This window comes from Elephas maximus, chromosome 9, assembly GCF_024166365.1.
Source record: "Elephas maximus indicus isolate mEleMax1 chromosome 9, mEleMax1 primary haplotype, whole genome shotgun sequence".
NCBI lineage: Eukaryota > Metazoa > Chordata > Mammalia > Proboscidea > Elephantidae > Elephas > Elephas maximus.
The window spans coordinates 54,966,722-54,986,660 of NC_064827.1; the positions used below are offsets into that span (position 1 = coordinate 54,966,722).

Genomic DNA, 19,939 nt, shown 5'->3' on the forward strand with positions numbered 1-19,939 from the left:
TTTTTAAATTAATATATGTCTTACCAAGGCTCATTATTATATTAATCTTAATTTTAATACATAAATTAAAAAAATCATTAGAGTTCATCTTTCAGGGAAGAGATTTATTCCTTACTCTTTAATTCACAGCCTTTCACCTTAGATTTTCCTAAGAATCTGTTTGCTCCAGTCGTTATTCTTTAATTCTTTGAAATGTGGTTTGAAAGATTCAGTTTAGAGAAGAGCTATTGTGGCACTTAGACCTTCTTTGTGACTCTAACATTTGTTTAAAACTAGTTTACCCTCTCTAGTGAGTATTTCTTGTTTGTTTCAACTGATAACGTCTATGACATTTGTCTGGGAAATGTCATCAAGGGATATACTTTCTTCCTGAGGTTGAATGGAGGAATTGATACTTCCTGAGATAACAGTTCTGGGTGGGTGGGGGGTCCTCTGTCTTTCTGTATCTGAGCATGTAGGACTCGCTGTGGAGCACCCTTCCCACCTTCACTTTCTTTGTACTACTTTTCTTCATTCCCTGAAAATCAATTCTGATGTATTGATGCCCTTATTGAATAGACGAAAGATAAAAATTGGCTTTCTCACCATTTACCTCTGACTGAAGAGTAGAGTTCCACTTCCCATTCCCTCTAGGATTGTCAAATAATGATAGTTGTCCTGTGGCCATGGTACTAAACATGCCTGCAGTTTGCCTTATTGGGGTTCTCTGGTTTATACTGGAAAGTAGCTGTGACATTTCATTAAAAAGATACTTGTTTTTGTTTTTTTTTTTAACTTTGCTATAGTTTACAGAGCAAATTAGTTTCTTATTCAATAGTTTGTACATAAAGTGTTTCATGACCTTGGTTTCATTCCCCACAATGTGTCAGCATTCTCCCCATTTCTGCTCGGGTTTCCCTGTTTTCTTCCTTCCTGATTTTCCACCCCTTCCTGTCTTCTCACTTGGCTTTTGGGCAGATAAAATAGCACTTTGATTTTGTATAATTGAATGTTCTAAGGAGTATGTTCCTCTTGAGTGTTATCGTTTCTCTTATGTGCGTGTCTGTTGTTTCACTGAAAGGTAGTCTCTGAGAATGGCTTCATTTCCAGGTCAGAAAGGTCAGAAGGGTGTCTTGGGGCCAATTTCTCAGAGTTTCCTCCAGGCTCTGTCAGACCAGCAAGCCTGGCTTTTTTGTGAATATTGATTTTTTTGTTCTACAGTTTTCTCCTGCGCTGTTCAGGACCCTCTGTTGTGATCCCAGCCAGAGCAGTTGGTGGTGGTAGCTTGGCACTGTCTAGTTCTACCGATCTTAGGGTCGTGCGGGCCATGAATCATGTAGTCCATTAGTCCTTTGTACTAATTGCTCCTTTGAGTTTTTGGTTTCTTTTACTCTCCTGTGCTCTGGACGGGAAGACACCAATAGTTGTATCTTAGATGGCCACTTGCAAGCTTTTAACACTACTTGCCAAAGTAGGATGCAGAATGGTGTCATTATGGACTATGTTGTGCCAATTGATGGAGCTGTCCCCCGAGTCTGTGATCTTTTGTCCTCTAGTCTAGGAACTTCATCCCGTGAGACGTTTGGTTATATCTAAGAGGTTGCCTTGACTTTACCCTTTCTGTACTCTATATGAGCTGCACCTACAATCATATCTGTAGAAATATCCACCACCAAACCTATATTTGCCAGTGGGTGTGTTCCCTTACATCCTCCCACACCTCTTGGCATATCTACCTATTTGTCCATTTGCAAATTATTGTTTGTTAATACTATTGCTGCAGGATTGTCTGAGCTATAGTAGTTACCGAGGTGCCCATTATTCTTCTGTCCCTCAGTGTGCTCTCTTGCCTTGGTCATGTTGTACTGACTTACTGCATATTATGTATTCCCTTTGCCTTCACCAATATTAACTTGTATCTTTTGCCTAATTGGTAATTTTTCCTCACTTCCACTCCTGTCCCTGGTAACTATCAAAGAATGCTTCTTTTTTTCTTGTGTATAAACCATCTGTTGTTACTTTATAGTAGTGATCTTATACAATATTTGACTGACTTATACAACGATTGACTTATTTCATTCACCCTAATGTCCTCCAAATGCATCCATGTTGAGAGATATTTCATGGATTCATCATTATTCTTTATTGTTGCCTAGTGCTCCACTGTGTGCACATACCACAGTTTGTTAATCCATTCATCTGCTGATGGTCACTTAGGTTGTTGCCATTTTTTTGCTATTGTGAATAATGCTGGAATGAACATGGGTGTGAGTATGTCTGTTCATGTCACAGCTCTTATTTCTTTAGGGAAGAAGATACATTCTTGTAAGATCATAATGTTCTTTATGGTCGTACAAGTATTTAGAAGGGCGTTCTTAAAATAATACTGAGTATAATGACCTGAAAAAAATATGCTCTTTAAGATTTGGCTTGGTACCAAGTCATCTTTATCAAAAAGTTGATGGATGTACCAAAGGTCGTCATCATCATTACATTTTGCACCTACCACTAAGTAGCTTATTCTCAGAGAAATATGCTAAACTCAGTTTTCTAGTCTTATTTCCTACCACCTTCCTACAGGTACCTTTTATACATTTTCCCAAATGTGCCTGGAATGGCTTCCTTCCAGCATCTGACTAGCTCCTACTGAGCCTTAATGATTCTGCCTGAGCTTCACCTCCTCTAAGAAGTCCTCCCTAATCATCCTAACCCCTCCTCTGAGCTTCAACACCAGTTGATACCTCTGTCAAAACAATAAGCACACTATGTTGAAATTGTCTACTTACTTGTTTATCTTCACCTGTAGACTTTTAGCTCTCTAAGGACAAGGATCTTATCCAATTTTTCTTTTTTGCTCAAGAGACTAGCAAAGTACCTGGTATACAACAGATGGCGTTAAAATGTTTCCAAAATGAATTTTTGTTAATCAGTGGATATTTGGATTCAAAAAGATTGGCGGGGTGATATAAAACTATAAGTAAGACTCTCAAGAAGGAGATAATGCAGTTATACCAAAGAAGAAAACAAACTATGTGATATCAAGATGGTCAATAATCAGGTGAAAAATCCATGGTTTTCAGCAATCCCAACCTAAATATTAATCAGCAATTTAGAACTAACAGTCCTGAGATGTATATCCCAACTGCAAGTTGATCTTCCTTAAATAGGTTTTATCCATTTTGGACCTTCATTCTGTTTGGGAGATGAAGGCATGAGATTTGAGGTTTTAAAGGAAACGTTAAAATTTCCTCATACTGATGAATGTGTGGAAAAGGTTTGGGGTAAGTGATTTCTTAGCTAGGATTGAGCTAATGCTGAGTGCTTCTTTTAGGGACTATGAAGTACTACAATGTGGGGATTGATCACCAGTGGTGCTTCGTGTCTCCTGTGCCCATAGGGAATGGATTAATTTGAAATAAGGGCAACATATTGAAGATATTAGAAAACTTCCTGTCATGAGAGGTTGAGCAATAGGTTTGGTTGCCAGTGGAATTTTTTAATCCTCCATCCTGTGAGATGTTTCAGAGCTAGATGGGTACCCATGTGTTTGAAATGTTCAAAATGATGGGATCGTGGCAGTATTGAACAGATGACCTCCAAAGCTTTTTTACTAAAACTCTAAGGAGCAGTAGAGTATAAGAGTATGACCTGCTGATGCACGAGCGGGCACTCTTCTCAGTGCTGTCACACACATCCATCAGCTGTGAAACTACTGCTATGCCAGAGATGAAGCCATAGGTGGCACCAAGGTAACAGTCTGTGCACACCTTTCGTTTGTCTCCGTTATTAATCTTTGCTTTCTGAAAATGAAATTTCCTTCTTCTAATCACATAGGCTTGAGCACGCACTTTTATAGCCTTGCTGGAGAAACTGCAGTGGATAACTGGGGGGATGTACAGTGGAGAGAGCCCAAGCCTGTGTTTTAATGCAGCAGTATAACTCTTAGGCAATTTTAGTGAAACCTCTGAGCCTCAGTTTTCTTCTTCAGTAGGCGGAGAACAATGTACCAATCCCCGTGGACTTTGGTTAAGGATGAAATGTAATACAGATAAATCAACTCTTATAGTGTGTGGTTCTTGGTAGGCACATAGTAAGTGTTGTTATTACTCTCCTTTCTCCACTCCCCCCCCCTTTTTTTTTTAATGAAACAAACTTCTGATTTTTTTTTCTCTATGATAAGAGAATTGTGGCCAAAATAATCTAAAAAGTGATTCTATATATATATCTATTTTCCCTAAAAATAAATAGTATATAAAATGTTAAAGAAGAATTTGGAAAACCAAGACAGAACAAAACATCACCCATAATTTCGCTGTCCTATAAAAACAGGTACTGTCGTTAAATTAGGAGCCCTGGTGGTCCAGTGGTTAAGAGCTACGGCTACTAACCGAAAGGTCAGCTGTTCGAATCTACGAGCTGCTCCCTGGAAACCCTATGAGGCAGTTCTACTCTGTCCCATAGGGTTGCTATGAGTCTGAATCAACTCGATGGCAACAGGCTTTTTGGTATCATTAAAATACGTATTACTGGCTTTGAAAAAGAAAAAATAGTTTTTAATATTTCAGTGTGGTAAAGTCTAATAATCTATAAACCTCATCTGTAAAATGGGGATAATAATAGTATCTGTCCTAGAGAGCTGTGAGGATAAACAGAGAGTCTGTGGTGCCCTGAGCTTGGTGGAACATAGCAAATCCTTAGTGAGTGACAGCTCTTAGTCTGTAGCCCAGAATTAGTTTCTTTTTAAGTTTTTTTTTTGATGTGTAGCAGTTTTTATTTTTCTTTTGTCAGGTCTTTCAGTCTTTTCTTTTATGGTTTTATGCTTTTATGATTAGAATGGTCTCCCTCACCTCAAGATCAAATAACTATTCTATTTTCTTACAGTCCTTTAGAGGTTTGATTTTTTAAACACTTAACACTTTCATTTGCCTGGAGTTTATCCATCTGTCCCAACACCATTTAGTGAATTATCCAACTTCAGTTAGTGAAGTGCCAGCTTAATCATGTATTAAATTCTTATGTATCATACTTGAGTTTCAGGACTTTCTTCTCAGTGCCATTGATCTATTTATTCTTATACCAGTACTGTAGTATTTAATTATTTTAGTTTTGTTTTATTGTATATCTGAAATATGTTAAGATTCATATTTCTCTTATTCTTAGTTTTAAAAGATTTCCTATCTGCCTCACCTATTTACTCTTTCATCTTTAGATTATTTTATAGAGTGCAGAAATGATAATACTAATTATAATGGGAGCTAACATTTACCTAATACCACGTGCCAGGCACTGTGCCTCACATTTTACGTGCAGTATTAACTCTATGGGGCAGTTCTACTCTGTCCTGTAGGGTCGCTATGAGTCAGAATCGACTCAATGGCAGTGGGTTTAGTTTTTGGTTTTATCTCCTATTTAGAGTTCTGTTTTGTCTAGTACTATTTGGAGGATGGTTTAACAATAAGTTAATATCATTTTGGATTATTTTCCTCCTGCCCTTTTTTCCCCTGTCCCTCCTGAGATCAGCATGAAACTTGAAGTCAAAAGCCTTCAGCAGGGCCACCAAACTCAAACACCCACAGGGCCTGTTGAGGTAATGTAAATGAGTGAAGCAGGCTGGAGCTGAGGCAACAGGGAGTGGTGAGGACTATGATAAACTGGAGAGCTCATGCTTTCTCTAAAAAGGGCATTCACTATTTAGCTCTGGTAGACTCTTTCCATGTGAGAATTTATAGTTTCTAACTCTTCCAGTTTTTAAGAAAAGCCCGAAGATTTGGGGTTCTGCTCTCAGAAAGGAGGCATATAAAATACTGGGCAACAAACAGCTTTGTACTACAAGAATTGTGAGAAGTGACCGCATAAGAGGAAGCCACCAGGGAGGAGGCTGTAGGTTACAGATAAAACATTACAGCAATCTGATGCTATTTATTGTAAGAGTAGACAGCCCTTACATCCCTCTGCAGCTTCTCAAGCATCACTGAGTTGGTTATAATGCATTGCTGATACGCATAGTGATAGACTTAAGGCATCTAGGAAAGGGTAAATTATGCCTGATTAAGACATGGAAGAAGTTATTGGATGTTAGAAAGGTTTGCATGTGTTTTTATATGTATCAATGTTTTTAAAGGACTAAAACTAAACCAACTAGAAAGCTCTTTTTACTGTACCAGGATTTTTTTTTTTAAAACATATTTCTTATGCTCAAACTCAATTTGTACGTCAAAGCCATAGGTTTAACTGTAAAATATTTTTAAAAACTGTGTTTTTACTATGCGTGATTTATATCTTGACCAAGTAAGATTGCTTGTTGATGAAAATAGCTGTTTTTGATTTTGTCCAGAACGCATACACAGCCACAGCTATCAACAGCACCAACTTCTGCACCTCAGCGAAGGATGCCTTTGTCATTCTGGTGGAGAATGCTTTGCGAGTGGCTGCCATCAACACAGTGGGGGATTTTATGCTATTCCTAGGCAAGGTAAGACCAAGTATGTTGTCTGAGACATACAATAATTTTTTTACATCTGTACATATATACATGTTTATTCTTTAATTTTTAAACATCCACCCCAATAAACTAAAAGCAACAACAATATATAGCAAGCCCTTAATATGTTGTAGGCACAGTTTTGAGTGCGTTACATGCATTGTACTCATTCAGTTCTCACAACAAACTTATAAGTTTTATTATCCTCATTTTACAAGTGGGAAAACTGAGGCACAGAGGTTAAGTAATTTCCCCGAGGTGATACAGCTACTTTTTCATGTTTCTCTTTATGTATTTTGAACTGTAAAGAATTAAGCAACAGTCTGTATAGTGGTTAGGGTTACTGCATCTGAAGCCAGACTGCCTGGGTTTAAATCCTGGCAGTATCATTTCCAAGCTGTGTGATTTGGGGCAGGTTGCATAGCCACTCCATACCTCAGTTTGCTAACCCATAAAATTGGAGTAATAATAGTGCCAAACCTCTAGGATTGTGAGGATTAGATGGTTTAATACGTGTAGGGTACCTAGGACAGTACCTGGCACATTGCAGACTCTTCATGAGTGTTAGTTGTTGTTATCATTGTGATTGTACCGGGTTGTATATAAGCCCCTTTGAAATATAGCTCTTAGGAAATGAGACTAATACCTTCCATGGAACTGTCTTAGATGAGATTTGTTCTATAGTATCAGCATCTGCAATTAACATCTCAAGATGTTAACAGAGATTGTCTTTGGATATTGAAAATCTGGGTGATTTCACCCCACTCCACTTTTCCTTAATAATAATAATTAGCATCGTAATTGAATTTTACTGTATCTGTATTTAAAATCATAAAACACTCAGAAATTTAAAAATTAAGGAAAGAAAAAGATTTAAAATTTAAAATTCTACCACTATAACCTAATATCTCTTCTTATTTTTATATATTGCATCCGGGAGTTTTTTCATAGGCTTGTATTTCTACAGTCATAGCATAGTATGTGTACCTATTTGTCCTGCCCTTTGCCCTTCACATTTTATCGTATGCATTTTCCATATTGCTTTGATAATCTTCCTAAGTACTCATTATCGTGATGGTCCATCAAATGCTATACTTAAACATTCTCTTACTATTGAACACTTAGATTGCTCTAGCCACTATGCTTTTAAAATGTTTTTGGAAAGAATAAAGAAGCATGGTAACACTGAGTGATTTGAAGTGAAAAATTTCTTTGACAATGTCATCCTAAAACAATTAAGACTAAAACTGTAGATAAATATATTTTCAAAATTTGTAGTTGAACTTATGCTATGATTATTGTATGCATTCCTGTCAAGTTTTTGAATAAGAGAAAATTTTTTTTTTTTATAATAAGGATCGAATGAGTTAATCCATGCCAAAGGCTAAGAACAGTCTTTGGCACTGTTACTGTTATCATTATTTATATGCTGTATGATTGATTCAGGAAAGGATTCACATATTTTGTTTACATATGTTTAATTTATCCCTATTGCTAAGAAAAGGAGTCCTGGTGGCACAGTGGTTAAGATCTCAGTTGCTAGCTGAAAGGTCAGCAGTTGGAACCCAGCAGCCACTCCATGGAAGAAAGATGTGGCAGTCTGCTTCCATAAAGAGCACAGCCTTGGGGAAACCCTATGGGGCCTTTCTATTTTGTCCTATAGGGTCACTGTGAGTCAGAATCGACTTGAAGGCAATGAGTTTGGTTTTTGGTAACACCAAGAAAGATATGAAGCAACATAAAATAAAAGTACTTATATACAGAGCAATTCAAGGAACAAGCTTTGATTCATGCATCAACTTGAATGAATCTTGAGGGAATTATGCTGAATGAAAAACGCCAGGTCCAGAAGATTACATTCTTTATGATTTCATTTATATAACATTCTTGAAATGACAAAATTATAGAAATGGATCACACAGTGGTCGCCAGGGGTTAGGAATAGGGGTGGGGGAGGTGGGGGTGGCTATAAAAGGTCAACAAGGGATCTGTGGTGATGGAAATGTTTTATATCTTGACTGTATCGACATCAGTATCCTGATTGTGAAGTTGCACTATAGTTTTTTAAGAAGTTACTGTTGGGACAAACTGGATAAAAGATACGTGAGAACGAACTCTCTGTATTATTTTGTGCAACTGCATGCAAATTCACAGTCATCTCAAAATTTAAAATTTAATTAAAAAAAACCTTCTATTTGAAAAGAAATAAGACTGTTTCATTGGTTTCTTTTCTATGGAGTCCCAGAGGTTTTTAGGTGGTAATTTAGATTTGGAAGGGACCTTAGCTATCTACCTGTGACCACTGGCCTGTAGAGTCCTCAAATAAAAGAAAGGAGATTTATAAGCTATGTTTAAAATTTTAAATCTAATAAAAAGTTACATATTTGCCCCCATAAAGCTATACAAAAAAACCAGAGTTTCAGGTTTCTTTGCTTCTGTGTGAAGTTATTTTACTGCTATTCAATATTACTTTTTCTCACATCGATTATATGTTCTGGTTGATAATTTATTTGGCTTTGATTAATAAAAACTGAGAACATGAATTATTACTTATAAATGCTATTTTATTGATGTTGTTGTTGTATACCATCGAGTTGATGTCATCTCATACCAGCCCCACGTGACACAAGAGAATTGCCCGATAGGGTTTTCTTGGCTGTCATCTTTATGGAAGCAGATTGCCGGGTCTCTCCCCCACAGAGCAGCTGGGTGGGTTCAAACCACCAACCTTTCAGTTAGCAGCTGAGTGCCTAATCGTTGTGTCACCAGGGCCCCCTATTTGTAAATCTGTTAAAACATGGCTCCATAGGGAGAAGGACATCATGAATGCAGGGTTCATGGTATCAAAAAAAAAAAAAAAAAAAAAAATTGTCAGGCACTGTTAAATGCTTTCAGAATTCTTATTTTAACAATTATGAGGAGGTATGTATCATTATGTCTCTTTTAAAGATAAGAAAATGGGCTCAGGTTAAAAGAATTTGATTAGAGTCCCAAGACCAAGTACTAACCTGTGATTCAAATATACATCATTTTCACTCCAAAACTAGCATCCTTCCCTTTTCCTTTTTTTCTATTCAACCCTATATGTGAATCTCAAATAATTATTAGTGGTGTCCTAACTTTCAAAATTGTGCATCCTATTATGAAAAAAATTTTGAACACACATCCCCAGTATATTTATTTATTAATGATATATATACAGCTTTTGCTAATATTATATACATTATGTTTGTTGTTGTTAGGTGCCTTCGAGTCTGTTCCAACACATAGTGATTCTGTGTACAACAGAACAAAACACTGCCTGGTCCTGCACCATCCTCAAGATCATTGCTATGTTTGAGCCCATAGTTGCAGCCATTACATGAATTATAAAGCATTCTAAAAAAAATGAATTTTAGATGTATGAAATAAACACAAATAGAAGTCCCAGACTATCCTCTTGAACACTCTCTGAGGTATGCGTACCCTACCATGGGGACCACTGATATAGACTAGGGTTTCTTAAGGTGTAGACTGTGGACTTTATCACAGTCACCTGGGATACTTTTAAAATGCAGATACCTAGGCTTCACCCCAGATCCAACCAATCAGACTCTCTGGGGAAAGGATCAGGAATCTGCATCGTTCACAAACTCCCCAAGGATTCCTGGCCTCTCTGAAGTTTGAAAAACTCCCATGTTTCCTGTGCTTGAATAAGTGCACAATAGCTTTTCATTATATTTGAGAGTCATTACTACATTTCTTTGGCTTTTTTGGTTTACAACACTAGTTTTTGAAGTTGTTTCTCGCACAACATCATTTCCAAACTTCCGTTGCAGCATCTTTTTGTCTCAATGTCTAATTTGTCTCAATATCTAGTTTGTGTGAGCTACACCCTCTTGCATAACTGACTTTGATACTTCAAATGTGAGTTGTCTTTTAGTGATGTAGTGAGAACATAAAGAACCTCAGCCCTCCAATAAGGTGAATCTGCAGAATTTGAAGAAGAGATGAGGAATAACTCATTTTAAACTCTTTCAATTTCACACCAGAGTCAAAGAAAATGGGTACAATTAGCCATTTATGGAAATCACCCCCAAATTAAGTCACTAAAAGAGAAGATTCAGAAGTGTTGCTGCAAAAATAAAGGGGTCTTATAAAGGTTAAGCAGACCCAGATTTGCCCCTGCAAGCATCTAAGAAAGACAGCAATTTATAGTTCACCCAACTTGTCATCTAATGCATTATAGCAACACAGAATGAAAGCTGTGTTCATGCTGATAAACAGTGGAGAAAAGAGAAGAATTCACAGTCTGCCTGTCCTCAGCATTAGACAAGGAAAAGCTGTAGTTCTAGATGACTCTTCCTTTGCTATTTAGAACTGCAAGGTAGGCCAACTAAAGGGTTGGACAAGAATATGTCTGGGATTCAATATAACCTATCACTGCTATGTATCAGTTTCCAAGTTTTTGCTGAGTTTTTACTGGCAAAAAGCACTGGAATTGGCATCCCAAGACCGTTGAGTGGTATCTGCTATTTATTTACTCTGTGACTTTGGGCAAGTATGGTGGCATCTCTGAGCATTTTCCCAGTCTATAAAATAGGGATAATAATGTTTGCATACACCATTCATAGGGTTATTGAAAAGGCTGAAATAAAATGTATTGAAAGAGCCACCAAAAATTTCAAGTGTTGTATATGAGATTTTGATAAAGCATCAATGTAGGTGGTTCTTGAAAATAAGCAGATTCTTTTCTTTCATTTTTACAGCATGGATTTTTTGGTAACCTCTTTTTTCACAGACAGTCCAAATCTAAACTTCATAGCAAATTATATTAAATTTACTACATAGTCTATGTGAAATAACATGAAACAGAAAAGACTTTGAGATGTTTGTTGCAGCATTATTTATGTCTGAAAACAAATCTCCAACAGTACGAGAATGGTTAAATAAATTATAAGTCATGCACAAAATGAGATTATGTAGCTGAGTACTTATGAAACATTTATAATGATACTGTAAATATTAATGAAGAGCTTTTAATGATTTGCTTATGTAACACTATTTTATATATATAAAAATACTTTAAAAAGTTGATAAAAATACCCCAAAATGTCAGTAATTTTCTTTGGGGTACTAAGAGTATGTATGACTTTTTTATATGTATAAATGTGCATACATGTACCCTAAAAATTGTCACAGACTAAGCAGAAGTTTTAGGGAGCGTTATAATGCTTATATTTAATATAAAACAATATTTTAAGTATAAGTTTTTATATTAAGATGTACATGTATAACTGTATATATAGATATATGAGTATTTATATAAATTACACATCCTAATTTGAGATGTAATGGCTTTATGCAACCATCGTTGATAAAATAGTAAAGAGAATTTTAAGTCTACAAATGATGAAAAGACAGTGGTTTTCTTGTGTAGGATGTTAAATGTCGTCTCTGCTCTCTGCTTCAGGTGCTGATAGTCTGCAGCACAGGTTTGGCTGGGATTATGCTGCTCAACTACCAGCAGGATTACACAGTATGGGTGCTGCCTCTCATCATCGTCTGCCTGTTTGCTTTCCTAGTCGCTCATTGCTTCCTGTCCATTTATGAAATGGTAGTGGATGTATTATTCTTGTGTTTTGCCATTGATACAAAATACAATGATGGAAGCCCGGGCAGAGAATTCTATATGGATAAAGTGCTGATGGTAAGGACCTCAGATGCTCTCTACTGTTTCAGGGATCAGGAGCCCTGGTGACACAGTAGTTAAAGTGCTCAGCTGCAAACTGAAAGGTTGGTGCTTCAAACCCACCAACTACTCCATGGAAGAAACATGTGGCCGTCTTCTTCCGTAAGGATTTACAGCCTCACAAACCCTATGAGACAGCTTTACTCTGTCTAATAGGGTCGCTCTGAGTCAAAATCAACTCAACCGCAATGGGTTTTAGGGATAAAATTACTAATAAAAATATTTTGCGAAATATTCTGTAAATTTAATTTCTATTATACACAACTCAGAGTGATTCAGAATTAAACTTACAGCATCCATGAATGAAGTTAGTCTTGGAAAAATCAGAAAAGAAGATCTTTTGGCATGGACAAAATCACTTCAGAATTACCTGACTGGGCCAGTGCCCATTAACAGTCCTGAGTTCAGACTAACTGCTGCTCCCCTGCAGTTAGACAGATCTGAATTGACATTTTAAACCTACCTTCTAGCCCTTGAATTGCAACATTAGACCACTAATGTTCCAAGTGCCTTTTCCTGAAATGGGGCTCAAAGACAAAAATCATATTTCCCAGGTTCTGTAATCTACCCATACTTCTCCTACCACCTTTCCAAATGTTACTGCTGCAATCCCTGGTTAAACTCATCATCTGATATATGCCAGGCCAGGAGGCGGAGCCAACACAGCATCCTAAACAGACACACCATGCCATCCCTCTGCAGCAAAGACCTGAAAAACTGAGTAAAACAGATGCAGACATCAATCCTGGAACCCTAAACATCAAATGAATGAATAAAGAACTACATCAAACACCGAATGGCAGAAGAAACTGATGGAAAATAGAGAATCAGAAGAGATACAGGGTGGAGGTCCCCTGCCAACTAACGCCGCACTGCATCGCCATCATGGAACCTAGCCAGCAATACCCCAGACGGGGGTACCGGAAGGCAACTTCACGGAGCTCCCAATAGGAGGAGCTCCCAACAGGAGTCAGAGCACCCAGTTACCAGAGAAACATGATTTCCCACCCGTCACCCTTCTGGTAAGTTGAAACAAGAACCCACCATCCCGGCAGTCCCCTCTGCCAGTGTCTACAATGTGAGCCTCCGCCCTCACCTGCCCTGCCCTCTCCTACCACACAGCTTTTTTCTCCCCCTCTTTTCTTTTCTCACTCACCTAGCCTTGTATGCCACCTCCCCCCACTTCCTGCCGGACCCTGCCGTGCCACCATGGCTAGATAGCCACTGTGTCTGCCCTGCCAGCTCTTGCCATGCCATTTTTTAATTTTTTTTTCCCCTTTTCTTTCTGCCTCCCACCTAGCCTCGTAAGTCACCTCTACCCCTTCCCACCAGCCTCTGCCACGCTGCCACAGCTAGACAGCTACTGGCCTGCCGCTGCCCCAGGTCCATCCTACCACATCACCATTATTTTTTTTGCTTTGTCTTCTTTCCCACCTAGCCCTGCATGTGATCTCCCTTCCCTTCCACCGACCCTCAGGTCCACCTTGCCACCACTTGCCAGCTTCCACCATGCTGCTAGTTTTTTTTTAGTTTTTGAAATTAAAAAAAAAAATTTTTTTTATTATTTTTTCTCTTTATTCCTCCCACCTAGCCCCGTATGCGGGCTCCTGCTGTGCCATTTTTTTTTCTCCCTTTCTTTTCTTTCTCCCTCCCACTTAGCCCCATATGCCACCTCTCCCCCCTTATTCCAGACCACCTGAATCACCACCAAGGCTAGAGCGTGATTGGTGCACCAGCCTGCTGCTATCGCAGGTCCACCCTGCCTCCACATGGCCCCCACCAAGTTGCCATTTTTTTTTTCTTTTTCCTTCCCACCTAGCCCAGCACTCACCTGCCTTCCCTTCCCACCGGCCCCAGGGTCTGCCCGCCCCTAGTCACCAGCCCCCACCATGCCACCATTTGTTTTTTGTTTTCTTTCTTCCTCCCACCTAGGCCCTTATGTCACCTCCCCCCCTTTCCACCAGACCCCTGCAGTGCCACCAAAACTAGAGAGTGATTGGTAAACCAGCCCCCTGCTACCCCAGGTCTGCCCTGCCCCCACCGATGCCCCCTACCAAGCTGCCACTTTTTTCCTTTTTTTTTCTTTCTCTTCTTTCTCCCTCCCACCGAACCCAGTACATCGCCTCCTCTGCCTTTCCACTGGCCCCTGGGTCCGCCCTGCCCCCACTCATTGGCCCCCACCACACTGCCATTTTTTTGGCTTTCCTCTTTCTTCCTTTTCTTTCTCCCTCCCACCTAGGGCTGTGTACCACCTCCCCGCCTTCCCACTGGCCTCCACTGTGCCACTGTGACTAGAGAGCCACTGGCCTGCCAACGCCTTGGGCCTGCCCCACCCATACCCACTAACTCCTGCTGCACCATCTTTTTTTTTTTCTTTCATTTCTTTCCTGCTCCCACCAGTATATCACCTCCCCTTTCTTCCCATTGGCCCTCAGGTCTGCCCCAGCCCCTGCCATACCTCCATTTTTTTTTTTTTTATTTTTCTTTCCTTACTTTTCTTTCTCTCTCCTACCTGGCCCCATACGCCACCTCCCTCTCCTTCCTGCCAGCCCCTGCCACGCCACCATGGATAGAGTGCCAGTGGCACACTAGCCAGCCACTGCCCTGGGTCTGCCCGACCTCACCATAGTCCACCCTCAGTCGACTCACCAAACCAGTGTACAGTGAAGCGGGCTTGCCCTGCCTGCTGCTGCCCTGTTCACTTGGATAAGGTATTGTGCCCACAGATGAGCAAGCAGCAAAGCACGCCCAGCCTGTCTTCCTGACATATCAGAATTAAAAGGCTGGATGAAACAAACAAACATACGGTCCATAAATAAGGAAAATAATGTTTCAGAGATAGCATACAATATCAAAACATATAAAAAAGCAGGACAAGATAGCTCCAGCAAGTCACCAAAAGAATCAGATGACCTTCCGGTTGAAGAAAAGACAATGAAACTACCCGATACGGAGTTCAAAAGACTAATATTTAGGGCCTTTTAGGAAAGAGATCAAGGAAAACAGACAAAAACCAAGGAAAAAATAGACAAAATCCTGGAACGCACAGACAATACCAACAAAAACATAGCCAAAATCAAGGAAAACAGACAAAGGAATAAAAACTGCAGGAAAATAGTACAACAACAAAATGTCAGAATAAATAATTAGAAATCATTCAAAAACAGCAACTAGAAATCCAAAAGATAAACAACAACATTTCAGAAATGTACAACTCAACAGAAGGATTTAGGAGCAAATTTGAAACAATGGAAAACAGAATCAGTGAGACTGGAGATAAATCAATGGATGCCACTTTGAGGAAAAATCAGAGAAAAGAATAATGGAAACCTAAGAATTACGTGAAATATGCCAGGCCAAAGTGAAAGTGTTTCTTCATGAATACAGATAACAGACCCAGGGTTAGTAGATCATATTGTTTTCCATCGGTCAAGATCTGAACGTTTACATGGATATTCAGATTCCTTACAGTTATGTAGCCTCTGCAGCTTCTCTATATTACAACCTCAATTAAAATTAAAACTATATTAAAATGGTTCAAATAGTATTACCATTGATGGCAAATGCTATAAAATTAAAGATGTTTTTTAATACTAGTACTTTGCTATTAACCTGTAAAATATTCCTATCTCCAGAATAGATAATATTGAAGGGTAAATATTAGGCATTGAAATAACAAGTCATCTTCCAAGAGCATATATCTTTTAAATTAAATCTAAAATAAGCATATTAACAAACAGACTAAATTTTTTTTAATATCAAAAATTTCAAATGATTTAAGTGACCTATTTGATACTGATTACCTCTTCTACTGAAAATATCATCAGTTAAGTTTTGGAATTTTCTTAATGTCTAAATTATAATTTTCACTGGTTATTTTCATGATAGAATTTGGCCTACGATCCTTTCATCTCTCTATGATTAAGGCATTTAGAAGAAGCGTTTGTTGTTAAACTGATCAAAAGCAGGGTGAACAATACAGTTTTTCTCCCTTCCATTTTTTCTGCAAGAGTGATAAGAATATGTAACAAAGAATTACTCCATAAGCTTTGACAGAGTAGAAATGTTTCCTCTGGGGAATATTCTCATTTTAATTACTTCTGACCACAGGTTCCGTTTGGTACTTCCTATCTTCCTGTTCTGTGGAATAATGTCAAGGCCAGATAGACATTTTTTTAAAGTAGCTTATTTCTGTTTTGGTTTAAAAAAAAAAAAAGACTGTATTCTGGCTTAGTAGTATCAATGTTTTCTTCTGCCTTCAAGGGTTATTTTAAAGAGGAAGCTTATGGAATGAAATGTTCTTGTTTTACTTAACCTTGAAACATACACACAAAAAAACAATAACCTATGTGTGGGGAAAATAGTCTTTTCAAGAAATACTAGGTATTTTCTCTTCTGAATGGAATTAACATGATCTCTTTGAGCCTTGGTGAGAGTGTCACAATGAATGGATTGAAAAAGATTTCATATCAGTGGTTTGCAGTCCATCCCCACAAATTTAGCAGCTCTTGTGTGTGATAGTAAATATTTTTTATTGTTATGTTTTTAGGCTATTCACTTACAAGGATTGAGTCTAAGATGTAAACGTCCTGTAGAATTCATCTACCAGCTGAAATCTGTACGGACACAAGAATTTATACAATTTGGTTCCTGTTTTGCAGGAGTTTGTGGAAAACAGTAGGAAAGCAATGAAAGAAGCTGGTAAGGGAGGCGCTGCCGATGCCAGAGAGCTAAAACCGATGGTAGGTGGAGATGAGGAGGTGGCTGCCCTCCAAGAATTTCACTTTCATTTCCTCTCTCTCTCTGTCTTCACTGACTGCACTTCTTCAGGAGAAGCTTTTGCTATCTGTATCACACAGGATATGCTGCTCTTTCTGTTTGTGTGCTTACCCATCACTTGGATGGCAGAATTCTTGTCACAAATGAGACCATCTCCTGTAAAAGTAAGCTGAAAGGAATAGCACAAGGTGGGGTAGGGGTTGATACTTTTGTCCCTAAGGTAAAATGGCTGTTTTCTCTTTTTTTAATTTTTTAAATTTTAACCATCAGTATTTAGTTTTCACCACAGTGAGCGTTTAGTTATACACTTGAACTGATGGTTTTATTTATTTATTTTTTAAATCATTTTGGAAGGTAATAATAATAGTTCCTTTCAACTTGCTAAAATTCATATTTTCCTCCATTTTTTTAAAAAATATTGTTCTGATTATGTTGCTTTTTTTCCTTGTTGACTTTCTTCTCTGTTGCCTGCATTGTACTTTTCTTTGTTTCTTAAGCTGTTTTTCAGGAGCAAGCAAGGCCATTTGCATTCATGCCTACATTCCCACTCAATAAGGCTACCTGATCTAATCCCACCCCAGCTTAGCTGTGAGAAGGATAAATTATCTCTGATCAATGATTAATTATATATATATATGTCTCCACTCCATTTTTATTTTTAAAAACATCCTAAAGTTAATCAGTCTAAAATAATCCTGAGTTGCTTTTCCCATAGATATTCTCACCACTGCATAATGACAGATATCTCTAACATACATTGGTCTAATTGCTATCTCATTTTATAGATGTATCATTTCTTAAATAGCATGTTTACTTCAAAATATTATATAATTACCTAGATCTTTAAACAGCCCATTTTAAACAACATGCCATCTAATTGCATAAAATATCCAAAAGTATGAGGACTCTCCTTTCTTTTTTCCCTAATACTTTAATAAACAGTTTGGTTTATAGGTTTTCAACTGAATGTATAGTATAAAACAAGCCCATTTAAGTATGTAAGAGTAAAAGAAATAGGTTCATTTGTTGGAGTGGTGATAGTTATATGTATATGCAAAATCATTGCATGTTGAAATAAAGCCTCAGCAAAACATTTAGATATAAACGCTTTCCTTTATAACACTCTCCAATGCCTGTTTCAGTGGTGTTCTTAATAGTGTTGATGATTGTAAGGTTAAAATCCAAAGTTTAGGTTCCCCAGGTGTAGATAACTCTCATCAGAAGTGAAAGGATGCAGAATTTCCACATAGGTCTTGATTTTAAATATGCATCAAAAAGAATTGAATTGAGAGGGGAAAGGGAAGCTAATTAGCAATCACTCCAGTTAGGTTCCTTGCCTCCTGTACCCCTTCTTTCTCTGTCTCTCCTACTTCACAGAGACTGAAGGGTGTAGCAGTGAAGACTCTGCAAACCCTATGCAGAGATGGAGAAATGAGGAAGGCTTTCTTCCTTCCACCACTGGGTTGTCCTCATTGTTCAGGAAATAAAGTTTCTAAGCCTAAAACTTAAAAGAACGTAAAATCTCAAATTCTAAACACCTTATTTAGCATAACTCATCTCCCCCCATCCTTTTTTTTTTCTCTTTTTATCTTTTCTGTAATTGATGCTTTTCTTAAGTCATTGTTCAGTAATAAGCATTTAAAGATATTTGGAGGTTTAGATCTAGCTAAATTTGGCCATGAATTGGCAAGTGTTTTTGCATTACCCTTTAGTGAATGGTAACCATAAAAAACCATAACCTGTTGCTGTCAATTCGATTTCGACTCATAGTGACCCTACAGAACAGAGTAGAACTGCCCGTAGAGTTTCCAAGGAACGCCTGACGGATTCGAACTGCCGACCCTTTGGTTAGCAGCCATAGCGCTTAACCACTACGCTACCAGGGCTTCCATGAATGGTAGATGATGCAAATACACCTACCCAACAAACATACCTGCTTATATCTAAACTCCTAATTTATAAGTAATAATATTAGGAGAATTTTTCAGGTGATGTGACAATCTACCAGAAACAAAAAGTTTAAAAAGAAAATTTCCCTAATGCTATTTTCAGTTTTAAATGCATGCTCCTTACCTCAATGCATCAAAATCCTCATTCAGTTTTTGCTTTTTATTTTCTGTTGTTCACCTGGTTACTGCTTACAGATTGATGGCATAAACCCGTTGCTGTGTCCCAATATATATCTTTTATATGCATTGTTGTTCTGGTACTTTGCACATTGTAGCATTTGCCCCAAGAATGATGTTTTCAATGGTTAAAAAATTCTCCAAAAAGGAAATGCAAAATGTTGCTCATAGGGTAGCTTTATTTTTTTTAAGCATATCAGTACCTCTAATTCTTATTACTCTTTCGGAGTATATGTGATTAGAGTTGACTCCTACTTCTATCACCACCTTGTATGCGTCTCTAAAGAACTATCTGACAAATTACCCCTCAAGTTTGAGGACTGGTAGAATTGAGGATTGCTTGTTTGCATTTTCTTGGTTTAATTCACATGTTATTCCCTTAGATGAAAGTTGTGTAGGAGAGCATCATACCAATTCTGCAGTATCTTCTAGAAACACTGCTGTTTGAGTTCACTGCCTGTCTTCCTTCTTAACGGGATATTTTAATTTAGGGGCTTATTTTTAGCCTTTAAAGTAATGTTCAGGAAAATGAGGTTTTAAATTTTCCTTTTGACAGGGTGTTATTGAACTAAATATAGGGGACTTCTGGTTTTCCTCTTGGGCTTTTTTTTTTTTTTTTTGGAGAGCCTCACTAGTTAAGGAAACTTGGAAGATTTGTGAGGTCTTTCTGCAATGCACTGAAAGTTATTCTGGTAAAAATTACCAAATGTGATGAACAGTTTTAGGGAAGAACTTCTGTGGCCATCTGCTTGCTATCATATGGTAAAGAACTTATAGAGGAAAGGGAGAGGAAAAATGGGGCATTAAAGGAACTCTGTGTATCTCAAAGATGATCTAGAAGGA

The 19,939-nt window shown here is 38.0% G+C and overlaps 1 protein-coding gene across 3 annotated transcripts in view; it reads left to right on the forward strand.

Annotated features, from left to right (window-relative positions):
- SLC44A1 (solute carrier family 44 member 1) overlaps positions 1-19,939 on the forward strand; it is a 180,872-nt gene that overhangs the window by 128,318 nt on the left and 32,615 nt on the right. For 2 of the 3 annotated variants that reach the window (XM_049895321.1, XM_049895319.1), the window contains exons 13-15: positions 6,314-6,451; positions 11,913-12,149; positions 16,853-16,933. In XM_049895321.1, the coding sequence (XP_049751278.1) occupies positions 6,314-6,451; positions 11,913-12,149; positions 16,853-16,933 (456 nt within the window). Of the gene's footprint in view, positions 1-6,313; positions 6,452-11,912; positions 12,150-16,852; positions 17,268-19,939 lie in introns of those variants that run through there. The other variant, XM_049895322.1, reaches the window with a different exon arrangement.